At 34.9% G+C, this 26,352-nt stretch overlaps 1 protein-coding gene across 1 annotated transcript; it reads left to right on the top strand.

Moving 5' to 3' along the window:
• The first annotated feature begins 637 nt into the window (after positions 1 to 637).
• LOC135837025 (probable tubulin polyglutamylase TTLL2) lies at positions 638 to 26,137 on the top strand. Its single transcript, XM_065352149.1, has 7 exons — positions 638 to 765; positions 894 to 1,013; positions 1,158 to 1,261; positions 1,330 to 1,477; positions 24,501 to 24,777; positions 24,931 to 25,133; positions 25,305 to 26,137. The coding sequence occupies exons 1-7, from the start codon at positions 691 to 693 to the stop codon at positions 25,902 to 25,904; spliced, it is 1,527 nt and encodes a 508-aa protein (XP_065208221.1). The 5' UTR covers positions 638 to 690; the 3' UTR covers positions 25,905 to 26,137.
• Positions 26,138 to 26,352: the final 215 nt, after the last annotated feature.

The raw sequence follows: 26,352 nt of genomic DNA, 5'->3' as shown, positions 1-26,352 counted from the left end.
TGCGTGATATTCTTTTCAAAGTTTTTTCTTTCTTCTTTATTCCTTTTAGGTCGAATCATAATATTCGAATCACCTGTAGATAGAAGTGATATTTTAATCGATAAATGAACCACAATTTCGAATAAATTTTTTCACATCGACGTCAGTCAACCTTTGAATGCACGGGGGGTATCTCTCGTGTTGTTAATTTTTCTATCATGGTTTAGTTTGTTTAAATTATTGTACCTAATTTGAAATTTTTAAACTGATACGTCATCGTTTTGAATTAATTGGTGAGTCTTTGGGGATGGATTAGCATCTGTGGGTTTCAACAATCAAACCGGCGAAATTAATGTCGCCGCGAGTCTTCTCAGGAGGATGCAGGTTGGTTGCATGAAAGGAACACGTGTCCTGCAGGTAAAATTATAAAATAAAAAATTTTAAAATTATTATATTTATCGTTCAAAATTAAAGATATCCTGAATAGGGTTACAAGATAGGTTTATGTAATCTGTAGGTAGGTATGCATCAAGGTACTTTTACTTAAGTAGGTAATCATAATATAGATAGGTAGGTAATAATAATTTTTAAAATGAACGACTAGGTACCTAATAATCTGATTAGGTAACATTTAATTCAGTTTTTCTTTGCAGAATCATTCACGAATGAATCAATCTTATAACAAGTAAATCATCAGAAAATTATAATCTTATGGAAGATTTGGACAAAAGCAACTTTATATTTCGTATAAATGATAATGGTATCGGTCCAAATCTTCTTCACCAAGTAATTACCACCTGATAACTTATTTTTCAAAATAAATTAAAATTATTAATTCATTCGATTATTGAAATGTTATTCTAATTGTGTTGGAATTTCACATCATTTTTAAAATATTCTCATCAATTTTACAGGTTTGTCTGGAAAGAGGTTGGCAAGCTTACGGAGATCTAGGATCAGGGCGAGAATGGAACTTGTGGTGGCGTACTAAAGGATTTCCTGTTTTTCATTGTCATCGATTAGATAAAGAACAAGTAATATTTTTATATTCTAATTGTTAGCAGCTAAGTTGATATTCGAATGGGTTCCCGGACGTAGGCCTATACTTAAACACTAAACAGATATCTATAATATTAACATAGGCTAATAATACCTACCCATTGAATTTGTCTATACAGTTCACTAATCATATACCATATGCCTCGTTCATCTGTAGGAAAGATAATCTTATCAGGTGTTTGAAATGTATGAAAAAAATCTATGGATCTTCGTTTAATTTTATGTGAGTACTTGTAGTACCTAATCTAATAGGTTTATCTGCATACCTACTAAAATGTTCTATTGTTTCAGCCCTGAAGGGTTTAATCTTCCTTTGGAGTATAAAAAATTACTTGCTTTTTGTAAAACCGAAGAAAAGTTCAATAGTTCTGGCAGTAAAGAGATCTGGATTTGCAAACCTGTTGGATTAAGTCAAGGAAGAGGAATTTCTCTGTTTCAGGTATGCTGAATTTTATTCTTATCTAAATGATTTGCAAGGTAAACTTTTGACTATAATGCACATGTGAAAGAAATAAACTCACTTACCTACTCAATAATTTTTTCTTAAGGGGGGCATCCTAAGGAACATTTTAATGGCTTTACTATACCTAATAAACTGGTGGCCATTTCAGCCGAAATAGTAGATTTTCGGACTAAACCATAGATCGAAAGAACATGCAAAAATATACCATCAACCAAAATTTCAGATGCTAAAGTGCTTTTTTCTCGATTTTTTGCGAATTTTTAAATTAGAAAAAAAATCAAAATTTTACCAAATTGACCTAGACAGCTAGAATTTGAGATATATGAGTAGGTAGCGTATTTTTGACTTGAAAAATTGTTTGGAAGCGCTTTGTATGCGTTTCGAGCAGTTCTTGAGCCTCCAGCAAATTTTTGATACTTTTTTCTACAAAAATTTACTAAATGAAACTGTGCTCTAATTTAAACATGCTGCTAAACAACTTCAGCTACTTTCAAGTCGTTTTGGAGTGTCCAGCGACTTTTTGGAAATTTCTGGAGCCTCCAGTAAATTTTTGATTTTTTTATATTTCCACACAAATTTACCAAATGAAACTGTGCTCTCATTTCAACATGCTGTTAAACAACTTCGGGTGCTTTCAAGCCGTTTTGGAGTGTCCAGTGACTTTTTGGGAATTCCTGGAGCCTCCATTAAAGTTTTGATCTTTTAAATTTCCACAAAAATTTACCAAATGAACCTATGCTTAGATTTCAACACGCTGCTAAACGACTGTAAGTGCTTTCAAGTCATTTTGGAGTGTCCAGCGGCTTTTTGGAAATTTCTGGAGCCTCCACTAAATTTTTGATTTTTTATATTTCCACAAAAATTTACCAAATGAAATTGTGCTCAAATTTCAACACGCTGCTAAACGACTGTAGGTGCTTTCAAGTCGTTTTGGAGTGTCCAGTGACTTTTTGAGAATTCCTGGAGCCTCCATTAAATTTTTGATCTTTTAAATTTCCACAAAAATTCACCAAATGAACCTGTGCTTGAATTTCAACACGCTGCTAAACGACAGTGAGTGCTTTCAAGTCGTTTTGGAGTGTCCAGCGACTTTTTGAAAATTCCTGGAGCCTCCAGTAAGTCTTTGGAACTTGAAATTTCCACAAAATTTTACCAAATGAAATTGGAAAACCGAAATTCACTCCGAATTCAAATTTATACACGCTATTAAGCCTACTGCAGATGATTTCAAATCGTTTTGGAGCCTCCAGCAGATTTTTGATACTTGATATTTCAATATAATTTCATCAAATCAATTTTGAGAGTCGAAATTCACCCTGCATTTCAATTTCAACACGTTATTAAGTCGACTGTAGGTGGTTTTGGATCCTCCATTGATTAAAACCGTATTTCATTGTTTTGTAAAAAATTCCAAAAACCCACATTTTTTGCCAAACTGTTGAAAATCTCGTTTTTTTTTACAAAAATTGTAAAAAATGGCACTTTTCTGACAAAAATTGATGAAAAAATTTTACTGTTTTGTTAATAATTGCTAAAAGTTTCAGCTTGATATGGTGAGATATGCCCTGAATAGCTTAGTAGGTATGATAGTAATGACCTATATACAGAGCTGGAAGCTAGGTAACGTGATAGCTATTTATAGATGCGTTCATGTACCAAGTATGTACCTCCGTGCAACTTGGTACTGAACCGCATCTTCACTTGGTTTCGGTATCTCGAGCTCTCTGGAGCTAAGTCAAAGAAAGCGTACGTTCGCAGATGTATAGGTGGGCTAGGGCGACCTAGCCCCCCTATTTTCCTGATTTCGCCCACTCGGTCAAGTGGATAAAATGTGTTTTTAACGCGATGTTATTTATTAACGTAAATATTCGTCGTGGTACGTAAATGATCCCTTTGGACATTTACCGATTTCCCGGGCATCGGTAATGTTTCTCGTTGAATAGGTACCTATAGTAATCCATTTCTGCCGCCAGTACCTAGTATTAGTGAGTACACCTGAAAGAGGCAGAAAATGTTATCATTCCTTGGTAAGTGGTGTTTACACCATTTAATTGTGATCTTGGTACCATCTAAATTGATGTAAATGCTCGTGAACCTGGACAACAAGCCCTACGTTCACGAGTATTATTCAGATAGGGAATATTTTAACATCTGTGTGATAACCTTTAATTCATCATCTTCGACTAAAATTATGTTACTCAAATTCATTGATTGAACATTTTACTTTATTTAATTAACGCGAGTCGTCTATATTAGGCTGCGGCCTTTTATAATAATATGAATTGATTTAGTTTAATTTATATTTTTATTCATCTGTCATGTTGGACCAAATTGTAATAAATCATATTGACACGCAAGTGGCGTTTGGGTTGTTATTATTTGGTAGAAACATTAAATGCATATAGTTAACTTGGTATGATTTCCTGCTCTCCGACTAAATTACTCTATCCTGGCAATAGGTAAATATTCACTACCTATGTAGTGATATTTGACTCATTCTCCTAAGTACAAAAGAAAATAATATCTCTATATCTAGTTATGCATATTTTAACTATATCATTTTGGCGCCCGGAATTCGCGGTAGTATTCTGCAAAACTCAAAATTTTTCAGTCTAACTTACTTAAAAAACCCTCACCCAAAATTTTAAATTTTTTCAAAAAATTCAAATTTTCGATTTTTTCAAATTTTTTCTTAACTTGAATTTCAAAAGGTTCTCTTCAAGAACACGATTCAAGATAAAAAATTAGCTCATCACCTTAAATAAACTCGTAAAAATACTCGTGGCTAAACTGTGTTTAAATTAAATAAAAATTCTAAGATTTTTTTTTTTGAGTAAAAAATGGTAGCAAATTCGAGAACAACGAATCATGTTCAAGCAATCGTCAATAATAACTTTTCGTTTTATATTAAATAGTTCCATTCGTATGCCCCACATACGCAAAAACTAAAAAACATGTGCTTTATTTCACCTAAAAAACTAACCATAATATACTCAATAACCAATACCACAATGATGAGTTGAAGCTTACTAGTTAGAGATTTTTTTTTAATAATAAAATTTAGACTTTGAAATCTAACACATAGATTGTGCATGAGTGTATTCATGGGGATTGCGCAGTCTCCAGGGGGCAGAATCACACAATTTTATGTTCAAAAATATCAAAAACCATTTAAATTTTTTTTTTTTACTAAAAATTCGTTGAAAAAATGACCCAATTTAGATCAAAAAAATTAACCATTAAAAATAACATTTTCTTCAATATACTCTCTTATAAATATGCTCCAGTAATCATACGTTACTCACGTATCTTATGTCCCAACATATTCTCAAAACTTTCAAAACTCGAAGATAGATAAAAATTTCTCATGTCCTAAAATGTCTTCGAGATAAAATAAAAATCACCTTTCGTATGTCCTAATAAAACCTTAAAACTTCTCCTCAAGTCAAAATTTTTAGATCCAGATAGAAATAATTTTTCTTTAATAAAAAGCATATCTTCGAAATAAAAACCCAACATATTTTTGCTTTAAAAATCACAATTTCTCGGATATAAAGATTCGTTCCTAAACCATAATTAAACCCCATTTTGATGAGCTAAATTTCACATAAACATAATAGCTTGAAGTTTAATTATTCACAGACGATTTTAGACTGCAGATTTAATCTAAAGTGATTTTAAACCCAAACTATTTAAAATCAACCCAATTAAAATATACGTATCTAACATTAAAACTCGTGATATTCTTCACCTACTAGGATATATCAGTCATGTTTTCACTGCTGTATACTTCGTGAATAAAAAAAAACGACTAGTATAGGTACTGGAATCTTTGCTAGGATACAGAATAGAGGTTAAAGAATACTTCACCAGTCCAAAAAATAAGTTTTTCAAAATACAAAAAGAATAATTTTTCAATAAAATCCCCAATATAAAAATACTCAAAAATTCCCATTAATATTTAAATGTTTCAACTAAAAAATTCCTTTAAAAAAAAAAAAAAAAAAAAATGGTCTCGGATTCGTGACAAATAATAAAAAGTTGTTCAAATAAAGTCTCAGAACTAGTAAGTCTCATTTTGAGAAGGTATAAATGAATTCGTTTGTCCTGTCTTTCTGCAGAAATTCAGGGGGACAGGGGGCAAATGATTCCACTTTGCAGACTGACAATTTGCCCAGTGAAAGAAAATGACGTTGAGAGACAGTGTTATTCATCACCAACGAATTTAAACAACTCAACTATCACATATTTTTTTAAACCTCAAACATTTGAAAATATGAGAATCTGACCCTCATAAGTATACAGACGACACATTTTTCTGCATTTATTGAACTATGTAATGAGTTTGATTATTTTAGAATGAGAAAAAGCGCCAATCTGAAATACAGAGGGGTCTAGATCATAGTAAAAACGTCATAATACTCACTGAGTGAAAAATAGGTCAGCAAAATTAAAAATATACCTTCCAAAAATCAAGGTTTCTCTGTCTTTTAAATAGCTAATAGACAGAAAATAAACCATTTAATAAACTCACACTACTTGTCTTATAATAGAACCCCTTTTTATACACGAATTTCAAACCATAGCTTATACCTTTACATCACATCCTACATCTGTACACTTCTTAGGTATTCAAATCCCAAGGCTCCAATTCCCCTTTTAACAAAAATATACTTTTATGTCACGTACATAATGCAGGTTAAAAACTATACTGTATATCCCAAACTACACACATGTTATTTCACTTTTGAAAAATCTCCCTCTTTCTATACTTATACCCTAAATTTCAAGATTCCCATGCTTATAAACAGCAACATAGATAGGTATTTGATAAAATACATATCTTTCGTTCCCAAATTTGAAATTCTTCCCTTTATCTCATACATCGTATGCTCCATAATCTTATCCAATGCCCTAAATATCTGGTCAAATTTGGGAGCTCTTATTTCCTATACTATTATAAATTTTTTAATTCATTCACGTATCTGTACCCCAACTATTCGTTCCTTGTTTTACTGAGAAATGTCATGCAGTGTTTTGAGATTTCAATGTTTCGTATACGAGACTAGACCTCGGAACATTGTGTGGTATAGGTGAAAAAATAAGCTTGGTAAAAAGGGAAGGAATCTCAAAATATACTCATACTAATCATATCCCCAGTGCCTTTTCAGCACAAAATTATCCAAAAAATTAGCCATAGATTTTCTCAAAAATTCATTTTCAAACTTTCAAAATTCACTCATACCCATCATATACCTATGTATAACTACACAGCATATGCCCTTATGCATTTTGGATTCAGTTTTTCAAAATATTCTATATTTTTCAAAAATCTTCTTTTTCAATACAGAATCTCTTCTTTTCGTGTCGAATCAGTTTCACTGTACAATACCTCCGAGTTCGTTACACTTCGAGTTCAATACTCTCAATTTCCTGTGGAGCCTGGGAACCAAATCCATAAAGATCTATTTTCGTGTAAAAATATACACAAATATGTAGAAATTACCTCCCAAACCCCACCTCCACCCATTAGATAAGTACATGGTATGTACTAAATGGTGTAATTAAGAAATAGAGAAAAATAAAAATTCCATTGTTTTCTACAATTACATAGGTAAAGACATTATTTTAATAGCTAAACCATTTAAAATTAAAAGAATTCTCGCCTTTTAAGCCATTAAAATAATAGCCACACGCACTTTTTAACCATTTAAAAACCAATAAAAATCGCGCATCTTTGATCAATTAAAATAATAGCCCAATTTGGTTTAATAGTTAAAACAATAAAAGCATTTTTTAATATTTTTCTTAATATTCAAGCGGCCAATCAAGCCATTTAAAATCAATGCATTTCTCGCTTTTTCAACCATTAAAATAATTGTCATACACGCTTTTTTATATTTTTTAACCAATAAAAATAGTTTCTTAATGTCTCTCTTAATGACTGAACCCATTTATGATAATACATACGCGAGTATGTAATTCAATTAACACCTATAAAAGTAATTGCTGAACATGGTTTTTAATGTAAAACAATTAAAAAGCACTCGCTACGAATAATATAAAAATAATAAAATCTTCAGGACTTAATTGCTGAATCAATAAAAAGATGCTACCGAATATTTTGTATTTTTATATTCCACAAATAATAAAAATTCTCCGCGAATGCTACCTAATAACCATTAGAATATTCGGATCTAGATCTGAATATTCAAAGCAATTAAATTAATTACATAGCCACCTATTTAAAACTCCGCTTTTTAATATCCCAAATAATAAAAAATCCATAGAAAAAATACAATTTCTTTTAATATTTCCTTTCCTTAATGATCAAACACTCGGAGATGCTGGAATGAGACCGTGTACTATATGCATGTTGTACATAGTTTAATTTTAAAAATACATAGAGTAATTAAATTTAAGAAAACTAATATCTTCGATACTCTACTAATTTCACATTGTAAAAATAAACCCATAAGTGCATCCGGCCTTTAATATTCTCAAGCGTGAGAAACACCTTCAAAGATAAGGGACAATGCACTCAAATGGAAACTTTTACAAATATAAGCTACGACACATTCCTGATAGAAATCATTTGTGGAAAAATTGTCGTGTAGTACGCAGCTCTTGCTTCGAGTATTCAGCCAATTGGACTTCTACAGCTAACTATCTACTATACCCAGGTAATACTGCATTCATTATTGGAGTTCTTTGGATTTTGAAAACAATTCGCTACCCAAAAATTCCAAATTAATTTTGTGAAAAATGCTTCCAACTCAGAAAATTGAAGAAGAAACCCAGGCAGATTTACCGAAATCTATGCCTGATGAGGAACCATCATCTACGTCATCTCAATCTGGTCGCAATACTCCCTATCCTTTCGACTCTAAAATTTTAGAAAAAGAATCTGCTGAGGAAATAGGAAAGATGTTCGATGATTCTGAACCATTTGTAATCCACGATTTGGATAAGAAAATTGATCAAACTGTCGAGAAGAAAATAGACCATCCTGTTCTAAAATCTCAACTAGAACAACCTCCGATACTTGAAAAATTTGATGCTTCTGATGAGAAAACCGAGGTATTCGATGAAAAATTGGATAAGTACGTCGAAGAAAAAGAGTCAGATCCAAATTCTCAACAAATTATTCATCCTGATTTTCCCACCGAAACTCTTGACGAAAGAATTGATAGGTACCTCGAGTCAAAAGCAAAAAATGAAGAAACATCGTTCAGTGAAAAACTAGACCAATGCCTCGATTCTGATCAAAATTCTACGAAACTTCCTCCATTCAATGAAATTTTCCCATCTAAAAGTGACAAAAACACTCAAACCTCGATTTCTTTTGAACACACTTTGGATCTTGAAAAATCAGGGTACGCTTCTGCCAGTGAGAGTACTGATACATACGAAAGTACACTATCAGAAGACAAATCTGATGAAAAAATGATAGTGGAAGATTCAAAAAGTGACCAATTGATTGATGATGAAACTATTGAGAAAACCATCTCTCAAATTCCGGAAAAACCTCAAGAATTGGAAACACAAGCTACGTCAGCGGCTCTAAATCTGATGACGACGGAAGTATTGTCAGAATCCGAAGATGAAGTTGTTCCGTTTTCGGGAAACGATATACACTAGGTGCTTATGGGGCAGCTACTAGTGCAAAAACAGCCCCACGGGACTCAATTTTATCAAAATATATCTGGGTAGGGGATGGAATTTCACATTACATGGCGAGAGGGGAAGTAGGTCTAGGTAAGCACCTACCCGATTATCTCAGAGATCAGATGCCTATGGAAGATTTAAAAAGCAAATTACTTAGCACCAATTTTCCTCGAAAATCAAAATTTATACTTTCGGTAGCGCAAGTTGAATTTAATTATTCGCGGAAACCATATAGGGTACTTGAAGACCAAATCACAAGCATTATCAATGTATTGTTACAAAAAGATGCAGAAGGCATCGTACTTTTATTCCCACTTTTGAAACCTCGATTACCCACTGAAACAGAAGTCAAAATCTCAAGATATATCGAATTTAAACAAATGTTCACTCGTGCAACGGTCGATTCTAGGGTTACTTTTCTACAAACTCCGTCGATGCTCTTCATGGAAACCCAAATGATTCATCGAGGTGAAAGACAGTTTTTAAGACCTAAAATTGGACCCTACGGTGAAATTCTACCAATCAAACAAAAATTTCATTATTCACCCACGTTACGTAGATATTTTCCAAGACTCACGGAATTTAAAGATACTGAAAATTTAATAAAGGCAGAACTCAAGAGAATAGAACAACTTGCTTCAACAAAAACGAATAATCAAAATAGAACAACTTCTGGAAAATTGAAACAAATTTTTGAACCACGAACAGCACCTTACATCGACCCTGGGGGTCCTGAGCCTGAGGTGGAATTATTCCAAGTCCAAACCCAGCCTTCAATGATACAACCCTCAAATAGTGCTGAAATTCAACCGGAAATTACAATTTCAAAAACCCCTCCACCACCAATGATGCTTTCGGACGATCTTCAGATAGATGTAACTACTGCAAAAACAGCTTTCCCCGAAATACACGAAGAAATCCAAAGTGATCCATTGTTGATGGCAGAAAACCCTGTTGAAGACAATTTAGGTTCATTGTTAGCAGTTCAAGTAGATGACCAGATACAGCAACCAGCCATGTCAAAAAATGCGAAAAAACGACAGCGAAAACGTGCAAAACGCGCAAAAATGTCTGATTCACTCGACCCAATTCCAGGAACCTCAGCACGATATGAAATCCCCGAAGAAATCCCTGAATCTACGAGAAATCAACTTATCAGCGATAAAACGAAAGACCCTGCTTGTACAGTTGGGGTATTAGTTGGATCAAAATACATCACCCTTCAACTGGACACGGGGGCACTTCCCAACATAGTATCTCGCTCAGTAGTAGACCTTCTGGAATCGTTTGCGCATAAAGATCTTCGATATATCAAGCTAAAACAACATATCAACATCACACTCACGGATAACACCCCATTAGCAACTTCAACGCATTGTGTAGAAGTACACCTAGTCTTAGGTACAACTGCATTACGAATTCCCTTTTACATCGTCGAAACCGATGAGAGTATCTTCATATTGGGACGTTTATCGATGGAGTACTGGAAAATCATAATAAACGTAAATGAACGGCTCCTAATTTGTAAATACGATCCTAACAAAATTCTAATCGTTGATTTTTTGCCACCCATCGAACCAACAAAACCATCAGTAAATTCAATGCAAACTTCTCTTTCCGATAAAAAATTCGATGATACAGTAGCTACGATTCAGGAAGCAGAAGAATACGTATTTAACACAATCGATTTCGCGGCTGGATTTTGGGCTCCACAAGTTGAATTGGACAAACAAACATCATTTGTCAACATTGACATCGCAAAGTCAAAACAAAAATTAAACCCTATTATTGATGGTAAAATATACGAATTCAAAACGCAACCATTTCGTTATAGTTTGTCAACTAGGACACCCACCCACCTAGTAAATTCGTTCATGCAGAATAAAATCATCGCTGCTCGTATAGCTCGCCAGCAACGTGCTACACAACGTCAAAATTCCCCATACAATAGAAAAAACACATATTGCGGTACAGGGGCACGTTCTTCCGTGTTCGACACCCCTCCCTGCTCCCCTTCCAACGACAACAACCCTTTGAGTACGATAGAAACACTTCATCAACTCGCGGACGCACTCCAGGTGTTAAAAATGGAAGCGGAGAAGGAGCCGAGACAATAAGTATAATACCCCAAAACACGGTAACGTAGGTTAATATGCACCTTATAATAGTATATTAGTTTACATTACATGCACTATCTCTAACAATTAACAGAAAGTAACACTCGTAATAATAACATAGAACGAGACATAACGCGTACGGTACATACTCCATAGCGAGTAAATACGAAAATAAAACTCACCTTGACCCAGTGTGTAGGCAACCGATCAAGTTTGTCGCGGTCGTTCGTTCACCTTTCCAACGCTACGATGTATCAACACGGTATTTACATCGACAGTAGGCAGCAGCATCCCGCACTCGAAAACTGACAATGTAGATATACTCTTCGTAGCTCCTTTCGAACAAAATTAAACATCCTCTTCGGAAAAATCTTTTTCGTTAAGCGAAATTCTTCTCTTCTTGCGACGATTTTACGATTCTTGAGATGACTTTCTACCATAAGAAGGGCTGGATCGAGGGTAGTGACTTATAATCCCAAACCACTACCGCCGATCTAACGATACTTACGATACTTTGGGATGATTTGATGCAAAAATTTACTTTCATGAGATTCATGACCATAAGAGTCGCAATGTCGGTGTCAGTGACTTAGAAAAACGAGCCACTGTTACCGATATCGCAATACTCGTGGTACGATAATCTATGCTTAAGTATACAGCTATTATTAGGATACACATAGTGCAGCAATGCAATCTTCTAAAATTAGAAACTTTTTACTCTCTTCGTCGTGTATCGTTTGCCCTAAAATCATATTCGTTAACCTTCAAAAAGGCAACAATATTTCTCATAAATCCAGATCATATCCCCCACTTTTCGTTTGTTTCACCTTCTTATTACGACACAATCATTTGATAGCTACTTCGGTGACTACTTTTTGATCTAAGAAATCATATGTCCTACATTCTTGATTTTTTTTATACAAAGAGCAATAATATCACCTACATACCCCATTTTTTGACAATCACTATTATAATTTCCTTCATATACAAATTATTTTCGATAAGTCCCTGTATTGGAAAATTTCGTGCCACAAAAGAGCAAAACATAATGTAAATAATTCGAAAAACCCGAAAATCAAACTTCCATATCGTTTGTTCCAAATTTCATAGTATAGCAGTTCATATCATTTGTCCCAATTATAAAAATCCTAAATTATATCATACCTTTCAAATTTATAACTAATAGTTCAAATAAAAACCGTATCAAGATGCCCTCATAGTAAAAAACTAGCTTTACACCTATCACATGTCCCATAGTTACTCCAAAATTCGAATTTAATTTCCCAGAAAACATTTCTAAGTTAGCTTCGGGATTCTTATTTCATTTTGAGAGATTGCTTAACATTCATTCAAAATAGCTAACGTAAAATAGTAGCCAATAGGAATACTAGCTATGAACGTAGAGACATCGGTAGCAGAGTCTTACGAATTAACAAGACACTGTCAACCGATGTCCGAATATTCATAGCACAACTACTTTCAGGTGAATACGTAATTATATGTACTATGTAGCTAATCGTTAGGAATAAATGCAATCTTCTTACGTATACGTGAAAAATTCTTAGGAAAGCGTTCTAAATAAATTCAATTAATATTCAATGCATACAGATGAAAATTATGGCTACAAGAGTCGTTATTTTACCTCCGGTGACTTTTAAAAACATACAAGCCTCCAAAGATGAAATAACGACACTCATAGCGGCCTCCTTTTCTTCGCAAAATTCATGAATGATGACTATAAAAATCACGATGTCACCTCCGGCGACTTAAAAACACACAAGCCTCCGGAGATGATATCAACGATACTTATAGCATTGTCATTTCTTCAGAAATAGGCAAAGTCTCGCAGAATTCGCTTCAATGAGGAAATTCTCCGAATATAGTGATGTATGTGGTGTGCGATGTTACCGGCTGTAAAGGTTGTGATGTCTGTCACGGCGACTTATGAATAACAAGCCACCGAAGACGATATCACAGCATGTACAGTGATATGTCTGAAATTCTAAATGAGTGAAAGTTGTAAATTAGGTACAGTCTAAAAATATCTAAATATTACTGGACAAGATGAGGTGTACGATTACAAAAAGCCACGATAACTGAAACGGTCACCATTAAACAAGTAACCGTAACGGGTATCGTGACATTCTAAGTACACGAATTCCCTATCAGTTTCTAGGATAAAAATAATCTACCTATCTAAATTCATTACTAAATTAGACATTTTCGATTTACGACATTCTTAAGAAATAAATTACAGTTTGGTTACATATATGCCCTATGCTAAAAATAAAATAATAATCGTAATTCTAATGACAAGGAATACGCAAAAATATTGACAAAATTCAATACACTTTTGAAACTAATAAACGCTATGATTATTTCTCTCTACCTAAAATAGCGACGTGTTCCAGATGTCGAATTCATACTATAGTATTACTCCATTTCCTTGAAAAATCCCATCTGTACCACCATTACAGAAGACGAGTAAAAACACTTTCTGTAGTGTTGGTACAGACTAGAAAATCCAAAATCTTCATCCGAATATTATACGTCACGGTTGATCGAACCTTGTCTCCAACGTTACATTTTTTCTTTCTTCTCGAACCTATAAAATGCAGAGACGGTAAATCGATGCTAATTGAACTTACCGCCTTTGGATTTTACCTCTTGTTTCGAAAGTCCAAAAATGATCCACGTTGCATCAGTTAATTCACGTACGATTTGCATCTTACGACATAGATCCATTTCAAAAGCTTCATGATATTTCTCATCCAATTAGACTGTTCCGCTAACCACGTAAAAAACCCGATTCTTCACCTATAAAAAACAGAAACAGTTAGTTTGAATCAAAAAACTGACCACTTTCCGCTTTATACCTTAAAAAATATGTCCATTTTCAGAAATATTCGAATCGACTTCGAAATTTATACGTAATATCCATAATACGACCCAACACTCAGCGAGCAAAACGGATTATTGGCAACACCGCGTCATATTATTACTCCTTCAAAAATACAGAAATTGTTAGCACTAGAAATAGGCAAACATTTTCTGTATCTTACCATTGTTCCAATCCATTATCGTGATACAATTTTTAATCCAAATGTTATTCATACTGCAAAATTTTCTTCATACGCCCCAATTCTCCGAAATCTTTTTCGTAATTTCACCAATACACCTGATAGAAAACCACAAATGCTTAACAGACGAATTTTAACTATAATTAAGCGTTTGTGGTATCCTACCTGACATTCTATCCGATACTTTCAGAAAAATACAGCAACCAAATTTTTCCAATCCAACTCCAATTTTACGTCATTTCACCAAAACATTCAATACCTAAAGCAATACGAAAAATATGTACATTTCGAAACATTACAATCCAGGAACATTTTTTCATTCTCACCTTTCTTCGACTCGCAATAGAATTCAAATATCATAATTCGATTTTCATCATTTCGATTTGGAATACGTAGTTCGATCGTAGATGACATTTCTCTAAAAAATATTCAATAAACCACCAGCTTCTTCGACTTCTGGAACACCTGCACAGAAATAAAAACATCTCACAAAGCATTTTGTTATTATAATAAAATTTAGCAATAAAAATTTTAGGCAAAAAATATTACGTCACCTCGTGTTGTCCAGTAGTCAAACGGATGTTCTTCTCGGAAATCCGATAAGGAGCTCGCATTTCTTTCTTCTGATACTCGTGATTTTTTTTTTTTTTCTTTCACATCCCCTTTCTTCATCGTCTACTGTTTTCGCGTCTCATACTAGCCAAGTAGATAATTTCGTGTGCGTACGTTTATTCGACTTCTTCAACAAATATACCACCGCGTGTTAAGAGGCAAATTAAAGAACAAAAATAAAGAAGTGCGTACCTTACCCGTCATAGTTCTCGTCGCGTATTACAAATTCGAAATGGGTGTTCCGAGGAAAGACGATCTACTACCATTTGACGAAGTTCCGCAGGTACAGGCTCCGGAGCCTCCGCCGCCGATCATCGTTGAATCCATCATCTCCATCGGGTCAAGTAAGCGCATTTCATGATGAATGGTGATTTGTACTATAGTACAGGTCTCCTTCATTATAAATCTTTTTCATTTCTTCTACTTCTATTTTGTCGCAACTTTCGAACGCAAAATTCATGCAACATTAACCCATTCGGCTCACCATCGGAAAATCTATAGGAAACAAAAATAAATAACAAAACTAATAAGTGTATTTTTCGATATATGTTGCAGTCCATGTGTTACCGATATACTGGGAAATCGGAGAACAATACTGTTTTGTGGTGGCGACTATCCACGGCGGCCTACTACACTTGGCAAATTGGACTAGAGAGGCTTTAGTTAATTTGATCGCTCAGCTAGGCCTACCCCAGGAGTTGGCGGATCGATTGCCCATACTCCCAATTATTCAACCCAACCCGGAGTAATTTTATAATAATAATATCCTTTCGTTAATGGTAGTGAAAATCCGGTGTTATTTCTTACGCTTATGCTATTTGTGTTACTTGATTTTGTATCTTTTGTACCCTTTATACATACCAGTATAATATAGATTATTTCAAATTCTTTACCTGTGTCGCCTATAATTTCTTTCTGTAATTATTGATCCTTCTTCAAAATAAATTTATCTTTCGGCTCGATAGGTACAAAATTTAATCTTTTGGCACACTAAATGAACAAAAAACATACAAAATAAATTAATAAAAAGACGCGTAAAACATCACAACACACGTAAGTATGGTAAGACAAAGGCAAAAATAACATTGAAACGACATCTCAATAGCATTTCATCACTTTCGGCCATACTTCTTCCTGGAATAAGAAACGCAGAAGAAAAAATTCAAACTCTGCATTATTCCCTCGAAGTGTGATCAGCTGTTATCAAGGATAACTTGTTGATCACACTTATACGTTACGTTTCAGTTACGGAGACGAACACCGATAACTATTATGATTGGTTGCTGCAGACTGACCTACGTCACATGTTAAACCCAAACAAACTTTTTTGATTTTTTTTTTCTCACGCTCGAATGAAGCCAAAAATAAACAGAAACCGGTGAACTTTTAGGTGTTTGTTACGATTACGAATAAACTTGCTAACTTTTGTGAAACTTCTATAACTAAATTGTGTATAATACTTTTTGAAATATAATCTCGACCTTCGTACTCTGTGGAACGATTCAATTATTCATACAGGTATGAAGACATGTAACAAATAACCAACAAAACACAACCACCGTAAACTTAATAAAATTTATATTTCTCATCTCGATCGTTGTGTTTACCACCCTCTATGTTACAGCATGGATAATCCCGTTTGCGCACGCTGTGGTGGAGCCGTCATACCATTATCTGAGGAAAATGCAACATATTTGTCGAATTGCCACCATTTTTATCATCATCGATGTCTTTTCGACATGATGATTGGCAAAACGGAGAAGAATGCGAGAAATCAAATTCTCACGCCTTGCGCTGACCGGATGTGTACTCGAAAAATATCGATGAGTGACGTAGCCCAAATTCGACGATCTAACCAGCTTGATCCTCCAATTCCATCGAGGGATTTACGAGTAAATCTTCAGTATTGCGAGGATCAACTAGCGATATTCGCGCATCGATTAGCTCTTATGACGGTTGAAAATCGTGACATGAGGAATCGATACCTTATGGCTTTTCATCATTACAATACGGAGAATGCCGTGAATCAACGCAATCCGGCCACTTTGTACAAACCAAGATCGAATCTTACGAATGATTTTGTTCGGTGTCGACCTAACTGTTTTCCATCTCCTCGTATCCCGAATGATCAGATCTTACATCTACGTACTCGAGCTACTTTCCATCGCGAGCAGTTACCAAACGGAAACCTGATCATCGTGAAAACAAGTACCTTCCGAAGTCCAACGGAACTGCTAAGTACTGCTCCGCCGATCGCTCCCAGCTCTAATATCCAGGACCGATTACCGAAAAAGACCCGTCTCAGTTCAAAAATACCCGAAGAACGTAAGAAAATCGAAGAAAACCACGCAAAAGCTTGCCCAGAATCGAAATTTAAGCAAAAAGGTCCCTCTACTCTTCCGGTACACCGAACACGCGAGCGAATATCTCCACCGAAACAGATCAAGGGCACAAGCGCCAACAAAGGTGGTTACCACCGAAGATATCGCCTACGATGGAATACAAGCTCGACGCAACTTGCTCCTTTCTATCCGCTGAATTCTTATCCTCGTTATTTTACGGCCGCCGGATATGAACACGAACCGGATGTTTTTCGAAGTGTTTATTTCGCGTTCGACATTTTACTCGTAGGCGACGGTCATATGGAAGCGATTGCAAGAATTCTCGAACTCGACCGTCCATTCGAAGGGATTTTAGACCGAGATATGTATCGACGAGACCTGCTTTTAGCAGAACTAGTCGCATATCTTGGCTCTTATGAAGTATTACCGTCTCGAATTATGATTTCCATCGGTCATTCGGATATTCTTACTCGTACTCCTTACGATGAATTTACGGAGAGTCTTCGTCAATTAAGTTTAATCCTGAAAAATGCGAACGTTCGCGAAATATTAATCGTTCCACTCAGGGATGGAAGAGCCGGGAGCGAGCCAGAGCCAGAGTCTGAAAGAGCCGGATTTTTTGAGGAGCTAGAGCCAGAGCCAAGAGCCAAATAAATGAAAGTGCAGAAAAACATCAAGAGCTCTCTTGCAAAAGAGCGCCTTATTTTACTCAAGAGAGCCATCATTATAAGGAGTCTTTAACCTGGAAAGAGCCAGAGCTGAGTGGGAGCCCACAAAATTTTTCAGGCTCTTTGGCTCCCAAAAAAGTAGAAAAAAAAGGGGGAAAATGCGCACAATTTTATCAAAAATTCAACTTCAAACTCACATTTGTGAAGAAAATGAAAAATTTCTACGTTTGTTTTCTCATTGAGAAATAAAATGAAAATAAACGCAGTATATTTTCATTTTTTTCATCTTTTTTTATGAATTTTAGCCAATTTTAAGTTCTAATTTAAAGAGCCAAGAGCCAGAGCTGGAGCTGGAGTGGGAGCCCAGAAATTGGCAGAGGGAGCTGAGAGTCAAAGAGCGGAGTCAGAAAGAATTGAGGAGCGAGCAAGGAGCCAAAGAGCTGATGTAAAGAAAAAGAGCCAAGAGCCAAGAGCGAGCCAGAGCTAAAACTTGCGGGGAGTTGAGCCAGAGCCAAGAGCAGGAGCCCTGAAATCAAGGCTCTTCCATCCCTGGTTCCACTTATTCCTCACCCTTCCTTTAACCTGCAAATCTTTCGAATAATCAATGACGCCCTCGAGCACAATTGGACCGCCGGTTATGGAGGAATTACCATGCGTCTAGAACGCATGTTCTCGGGAATTCACGCTCGCCGCGCTCACTTTGACCATATGGGCCCCTATTATGACGTTGATGATTACACTGAAGTAATTTCAGCACTTCGCGACAGATTTATCCCGCCTTTAAAAAAGAAAGCAGCGATCGAACCAGATACCGAACCCATCGTCAACGATAACGACGAACAATCCGAAGCGATCCAAAATATGGCCGAAACGTTTAAAAATTCCACCAGTCAGCCATCTACATCTCAATCGCTCGAATCTACGATGGATGCAGCTACGGTAATATCATCAACTACCGAAGAAGACAACAAAATGGATACTACGGAACCGGTTACAACCAAAGAGCAAACCATCAACGAGACTCCTCTACCAACGAACTCGTCCATTACGAGTCAGCCTTCGGCCATAGAGATGAAAAAGAAGAAACCGATTCGTATAAACGCTCTAATACAATCGTTAAACGTAGCAAAAGAATATTTGGCACTTAAGAAAAAGGCTGAAAAGCGCAAAATTGCAGAGATCGAAGTAGCCGAAGCTAAACTTGCGAAGTTATCCGTCGAATCACCCCTACATGCTGCTGAAATTTACCAGATACTCCATCCCGAATCTACACCGGCTATAAGCGATGATCAATACGCGAGAAAATTATTCGAAGAAATTAATAATGGACTCCCAGCGCCGGCCGAAATAATCACCATCGAAAGTGAAAATGAAAAAGAAAACGACGAGGATTTCGACGAAGACATTTTTTCACAAACGTCAGCTGTGGAATTTGAATCTAGCGACGACGATGACAATAAAGAAGAACAAAATACCGATCAACAACAACAAAAAGAGTCATAAGTTATTGACCAAAATTTATTCTCCTTCATTTTCGAAATTCCTTTTTTTTGAATTAATTTTTTTTTTGGTTTATTTTGACCTAATTTCCTTATATGTCATCTTATTGACTTATTCGTGCAAAATTTTGATTATTTAAATATTTTTCTACAAACTATTATTTGTACTTCGCTCGGTTTTTTGTACCATTTATTTCCTTTTTCTACTCTATTGTATCGTTCGTGTCTCGTTCTATATCATACTAATTATTATTTATTAGCTAGAGTATTAACTAATTACTATTTATTTATTTACCTAGTTTAGATTATTAGTCCTTCTTTTGTCGATACCAACTTGACATTTTGTATGAACCAGTCATTTTTTCTCATCTTTTTTGAATAATTTTGTATTTGTTACCATGACCATAATTATATAATTTTGTTATTGCACGTTAATCAGAATTTTATTTCAGAGAATCAAGATAATCTTTTTCTAGCTTTCGAACCAAAACTCGAGTCTTACTTCATAGAGAGTAAGCCAATCTGCGAGATAAAAGTAATACAATTTCAATTTACTTTGGTAACAAAAATAGATATATTTTCTTTCATAAATAACAATCTTGATGTTTCTCTATCTTTCTAACTTTCCTTTTTGATTACCTTCCAAAATTTTGGCTTAAATTAACATCATCGCTACAATTTTCGAATTCTCAAAATTCTATTTGGCAAGAAATAAATTCTAACAATAACAAAATACTGCTGCAAAAAATTTACCTTATGTTTTCTCTCCAATAGCTGCAATGATTTCTTTAACGAATGCTTCGAGTATACACGTATATAATCGGCTGAGTCCCATGGTACGTTCAAGTCTACTACATCATCCACCATACGACCTGCGATAAAATACAACGACATATTACAAATCATCGACATGAAGAAGACTACTTATATTTTAATCACATATGGATATATTAAATAATAACTAACAAACATAAATTTAGCTGCAAAAATTACTCTATGCAAAATACGTGTCATATGTACCTCAAGTACTCAATATTCTAATGTTTACGATATATTTTAGATATGCAAAATTTCTTCTAATCACATTCCTTTGGCATTATTTTTTTTTTTTTTTTTATTATTTTTAATTTTTTTTTTTTTACACACCTTTTTTCTTTTCCTTTTTTCATACAATACAGTCAGTTTCGAGTTCATATTTTTATTCTTTATCACACTGTTCAAAAGCCTCATTGCAACCGCTTATATACCAAATTTTATTCCAAAAATTTTATTGTACACGATTATTATGAGCAACAAGCTTGTACTTTTCGTATCTTCAGGACTATATTTTAGATTATCGAATTACTTAATATGCAAAAATGGTACTCACTAATCTTGTTCGACTCGGCATACGCATATTTCTTTCTGGAATACCTTTTGGCTTCAATTTCTTGACTTTTTCTCTTCTGACTGCTGATCCTGAAACAAAAACAAAAAATACATATTAGTCAGCATAGTTGTAGGATACTTACCTTGAACTTATACCAAAAAATTGGAACGCTTAGACAAACCATGAAAAGATCCCGGATTTCTGGAACATTTTATCCTATAACAAAAAACTACCTACTTATAATATAAATTAGTTCAATAAACTACCTATACATCTTGCAATACACTTACTTACTTAGCACCTACCTGCTGTACTTAAGTACTTAAACAATGAAGTACCGTGCTAAGTGAAGACTTTCTCCGCTCGACCTCTTTTGTGAATTTTCAAAAACGTTAAATAGTTAAGAATTTCACATATTTGTTCAACTGAACAACTTTTTCTACTTGTCACTTCTTTAGACCACTAAATTTTTTTTATTTATTCTCCCTTATACATCGTTACCTTTCAGCTTTGCCTTTTCTCTTCATAAGGTCACTGACCTCTCTACTGTACTCTGTGTTTATTGCTTGACAGATTCAAGCTGTCGAATTTGCTAATAGTAACATGTCAGCGACACAGACTTAGAAATTGCTCTAGTGAGTCCTGTCTCTTACAATCCTGCCTCCCACCCATCTTTTGATACTTTGTCAACTCAAAACAGTCTGCAATCGCAGCAAGTAACGGGGGGCAGGGGGGTGAGCCGTAGTCTCATCAGGACAGGAGGGGAAGAGGGGGGTTCAGGCATATCTCCCACTCTGTCTTCTTTTTGAACCGTGACTTACCTCGATTGGTCACAATTGAGTCAACCCCACGGGGGGCATATGATATGGTGAGATATGCCCTGAATAGCTTAGTAGGTATGATAGTAATGACCTATATACAGAGCTGGAAGCTAGGTAACGTGATAGCTATTTATAGATGCGTTCATGTACCAAGTATGTACCTCCGTGCAACTTGGTACTGAACCGCATCTTCACTTGGTTTCGGTATCTCGAGCTCTCTGGAGCTAAGTCAAAGAAAGCGTACGTTCGCAGATGTATAGGTGGGCTAGGGCGACCTAGCCCCCCTATTTTCCTGATTTCGCCCACTCGGTCAAGTGGATAAAATGTGTTTTTAACGCGATGTTATTTATTAACGTAAATATTCGTCGTGGTACGTAAATGATCCCTTTGGACATTTACCGATTTCCCGGGCATCGGTAATGTTTCTCGTTGAATAGGTACCTATAGTAATCCATTTCTGCCGCCAGTACCTAGTATTAGTGAGTACACCTGAAAGAGGCAGAAAATGTTATCATTCCTTGGTAAGTGGTGTTTACACCATTTAATTGTGATCTTGGTACCATCTAAATTGATGTAAATGCTCGTGAACCTGGACAACAAGCCCTACGTTCACGAGTATTATTCAGATAGGGAATATTTTAACATCTGTGTGATAACCTTTAATTCATCATCTTCGACTAAAATTATGTTACTCAAATTCATTGATTGAACATTTTACTTTATTTAATTAACGCGAGTCGTCTATATTAGGCTGCGGCCTTTTATAATAATATGAATTGATTTAGTTTAATTTATATTTTTATTCATCTGTCATGTTGGACCAAATTGTAATAAATCATATTGACACGCAAGTGGCGTTTGGGTTGTTATTATTTGGTAGAAACATTAAATGCATATAGTTAACTTGGTATGATTTCCTGCTCTCCGACTAAATTACTCTATCCTGGCAATAGGTAAATATTCACTACCTATGTAGTGATATTTGACTCATTCTCCTAAGTACAAAAGAAAATAATATCTCTATATCTAGTTATGCATATTTTAACTATATCAAGCTTTTTGCCAAAAATGAGAAATTCTCGGTTGGGTATTTGCACCAGAATCGCTAAAAAGTCTCGCTTTTCTTTCCTAAAGTTTGCGAAAATTTTCATTTTTTTTCATAAACTGTCAAAGTCACACTTCTTTGCCAAAAATTACTCAGCCAGAAATATCAAGTAGTCTCGCTATTGGTCTAAACTGCCAAAAAGGCCAATCTTTTCTGAAAATTTACTTATGCTGGTACCTAAATTAGAACTGTTGCCTTTTTATGCAAAAAAATTACAAAAAGTTTGACTTTTTTCCCCCGAAAATTGCTGAAAAGTCTTACTTTTTCGTTGAAGCATTGGGGGATAATCTCACTTTTTTGCCAATAATTTTCAAAAGATCTCATTTTTGGCTACAATTGTGAGAGCTTTAATTCACCAGTTTCATTATCAGATTTTAGGTAGGTACCTACTTAGGCAATTGAAAAAAATTTTTTTTTCCATTTTTTCTAACTTGCAAATTCAGTTTGCAATTTTTTTGTAATTTTTTCTACCTGAAAGTGTTTTTATTATTTTTTTTGTACTTTGTGGATAGGTTGGTACTTTTTCAGACTTTTAATTTGAACTTTTTTGGTTACCTATTAAAGTTTATATTTCTAGTCGACTCGATAGTGTGTTGAAAGACGTAAAGTGCAGAGTGAATTTCGACTTTCTAACTTCATTTGATAAATTTTTGTGGAAATTCCAAGTTTCCAAAATCAGCCGGAGGCTTCAAAACAATTTCCAAAAAGTTGCTAGATGCTTCAAAACGACTTGAAGCCACCTTGAACTATCTTGCTAATGCGTTAAAACTACAGTTCGGAGTAAATTTCGGGTTTCCAACCTCATTTGATAAAATTTCATAAAAATTCCAAGTATCAAAAATCTGTTAGAGACTCCAGAAATTTCCAAAAAGTTGCTAGATATACTTCAAAACGGCTTGAAAGCCACCTCCAGTCGACTCAGCATATTGAAATTGAAGTGCAGAGTGAAGTTTGACTTTTCTCTAATTTCGTTTGGTAAAATTTTGTGGAAATATCAAGTTTCAAAAATCTGCTGGAGGCTCCAGGAATTTCCAAAAAGTCGCTGGAGGTTCCAAAATGACTCAAAACCGCCTACAGTCGATCAGATATCGTGTTGAAATTAGAGTGCAGAGTAAATTTTGGCTTTCCAAGTTCATTAGGTAAAATTTTGTTGAAGTTTCAAGTTTCAAAAATCTGCTGGAGGCTCCAGGAATTTCCAAAAAGTCGCTGGAGGCTCCAGGAATTTCCAAAAAGTTGCTGGAGGTTCCAAAATGACTCAAAACCGCCTACAGTCGATCTGATATCGTGTTGAAATTAGAGTGCAGAGTAAATTTTGGCTTTCCAAGTTCATTAGGTAAAATTCAAGTTTCAAAAATCTGCCAGAGTTTCAGAACTGCTTAAAACCGTTTTCAATTGATTTGGCAGGTAGAAAATAGGACATATCTCAAAATTCAGCTTTATAGGCCAGTTTGGTAAAATTTTGATTTTTCCTCTCATTTTTAGTTCAAATTTGATTTTCAAAAATCCACCAAAAATCGAAAAATGCACTTTAGCACCTGAAATTTTGGCTGTTAGAAAGCAAATTCTGCAATCTGCGATTTTGGCTGGCCCATTTTTTTGTTGGCAAGTTTGCATTAAAATATTTTTTAGGATGTCCACTTTGAGCAAAAATGTGTCCCAGAAGAATCCCAATTCTCATATTATAACGTTCCTATCATACACTCTTTTTTTTTTTACAGAACCCCAGCGACCTGGTTTACAACTCGAACGCAGTGGTTCAAAAATACGTGAAGAATCCATTACTCATAGGAGGATATAAATTCGACCTAAGACTATACGTCCTGGTACCATCATTCCATCCACTTACAGTCTACATTTATCGAGAAGGCTTAGCCCGTTTCGGCACTGAGAAATTTTCATTGAATAATTTAAAAAATCGTTTCGCTCATCTTACCAACAGTTCTCTGAATAAATTAGGTCCCGGTTACTTGGAAACCAAAGAACGCATAGGAGCAGGTACACAGATAGATAATTAGCTTTTCATTTCAGCTTCAAAAGCACCTTAGAATAAGTTATTCTTTATATATGTAAGTATAAAAGAGATGCACATCATTATTTTATTTTACGAGTTTGTTGTCATAAAATCAATACCATAAACTCGGCTTCTAGGTTGTAAATGGAGTTTACAGCAGCTACGGTGTTATTTACAGCAAACAATTGGCTCCGATTGGTTGTTATGGCAAAATATTTCAACGATGATAGTGCTGACAATAGTTAGCCAGTTATCCAAAGTACCAAATACGGTGAATTGTTTCGAATTTTACGGTTTCGATATTTTAATAGATTCCGAACTGAAACCATGGTTAATCGAGGTACCTACCTATACTTCACGCTTAATTATTTACCTATCTATCTAACAAATTTGTGTATAATTAGGCTAAATAAATTTAAATTTACATAAGTAGGTATATAGTCATAGGTTACATTCCTATCAAATTATCGATGCATTTTGTTCACCTTTATGTGAAAAATTTTAATTACAGGTCAACTTGAGTCCTGCATTGAGCATCGACTGTAGTCTAGACCCAGATATTAAGAAACCAATGATACACGATATGTTCGACTTGATCGGCTTACCGATGTGTAACACAGGCTTAGCTCTACTCACTGCCAATCCGAACCCGATAAATCGAGCTAGTAAACTGAGCAGGAAATCTTCCGAGACTTTAATTAAAGCTGCCATTAAATGGAAACAACAACGTTCGCGTATACGTAACGCAAAACGAACGCATTTCGTTAAAAGTACTATAGAATTCGTCGATAATCGCGAATACGATGAGAAATCACGCTGGGGCAATGGCAGAAATTGGAACCATCCCAAAGGCAGCGATGGCAACTGGGTCAGAGTATACCCATCACTTTTATCCAACAATAACAAGATCAAATTCGTCAAGCTGAATAATCATAATCACAGGACGTACAGCACGGATGAAATTAAATCCGTCGTATCTTCCATCGTCTCGTATTCGAAAATAGCTAAAGAAATTTTCTTACTGAATCCAGAAGCTAAAGATGACCAACTTAATACGTTAATGATGCCTTATCTTAGACCAGATTCGAAAATTTGGTTACCACCTGTGTAAAGAGTTGATAGGTTTAGAGAGGTTTTAGGTATGTAGCGTGTCGAGTTGAATTTTTTTTTCAGTTACAAATTGAATTAATGACGGCCTTCATCGTTTGTTTGAACGAATAAATTTTGAATTATTACAATTTGAGAGATATCTACCTACTACTTAATGTTTATTACGAAGGTATAATATTTTTATACGGTATGTTCTCGTGTTCAATCAAGTAATAAATTTAATTGTGTTGCAATGACATTTTTCATTTTTTTTTTTTTTTTTTTTTAATACGAAGGAATACGATGATTGGGATAAAGAATGCCTTTTAAGCGATATTTGGTTTATTTTTAACTCGGCCTTTGCATGCTTTGCTGAATAAAATGAAATGCAATTTGCATAAGTTCGGTTACATTGCTAATAACTCGCTACTTTGGCGACAGGTAGGTATTGATTTTTTAATAATAAATGA

The sequence above is a fragment of the Planococcus citri genome, chromosome 2, assembly GCF_950023065.1.
Source record: "Planococcus citri chromosome 2, ihPlaCitr1.1, whole genome shotgun sequence".
In the NCBI taxonomy this organism is placed as follows: domain Eukaryota; kingdom Metazoa; phylum Arthropoda; class Insecta; order Hemiptera; family Pseudococcidae; genus Planococcus; species Planococcus citri.
The sequence above is the reverse complement of the archived record's forward strand: the minus strand, read 5'-3'. Positions and strand labels throughout refer to the sequence as shown.

What these genes read in the sequence shown, in the direction of transcription:
- LOC135837025 (XM_065352149.1), top strand. Translation starts at nt 691, where the DNA reads ATGGAAGATTTGGACAAAAGCAACTTTATATTTCGTATAAATGATAAT. An exon ending in GTCCAAATCTTCTTCACCAA is followed by an intron (nt 766 to 893) that starts GTAATTACCACC and finishes TCAATTTTACAG; the next exon opens with GTTTGTCTGGAAAGAGGTTG. An exon ending in GGATCTTCGTTTAATTTTAT is followed by an intron (nt 1,262 to 1,329) that starts GTGAGTACTTGT and finishes CTATTGTTTCAG; the next exon opens with CCCTGAAGGGTTTAATCTTC.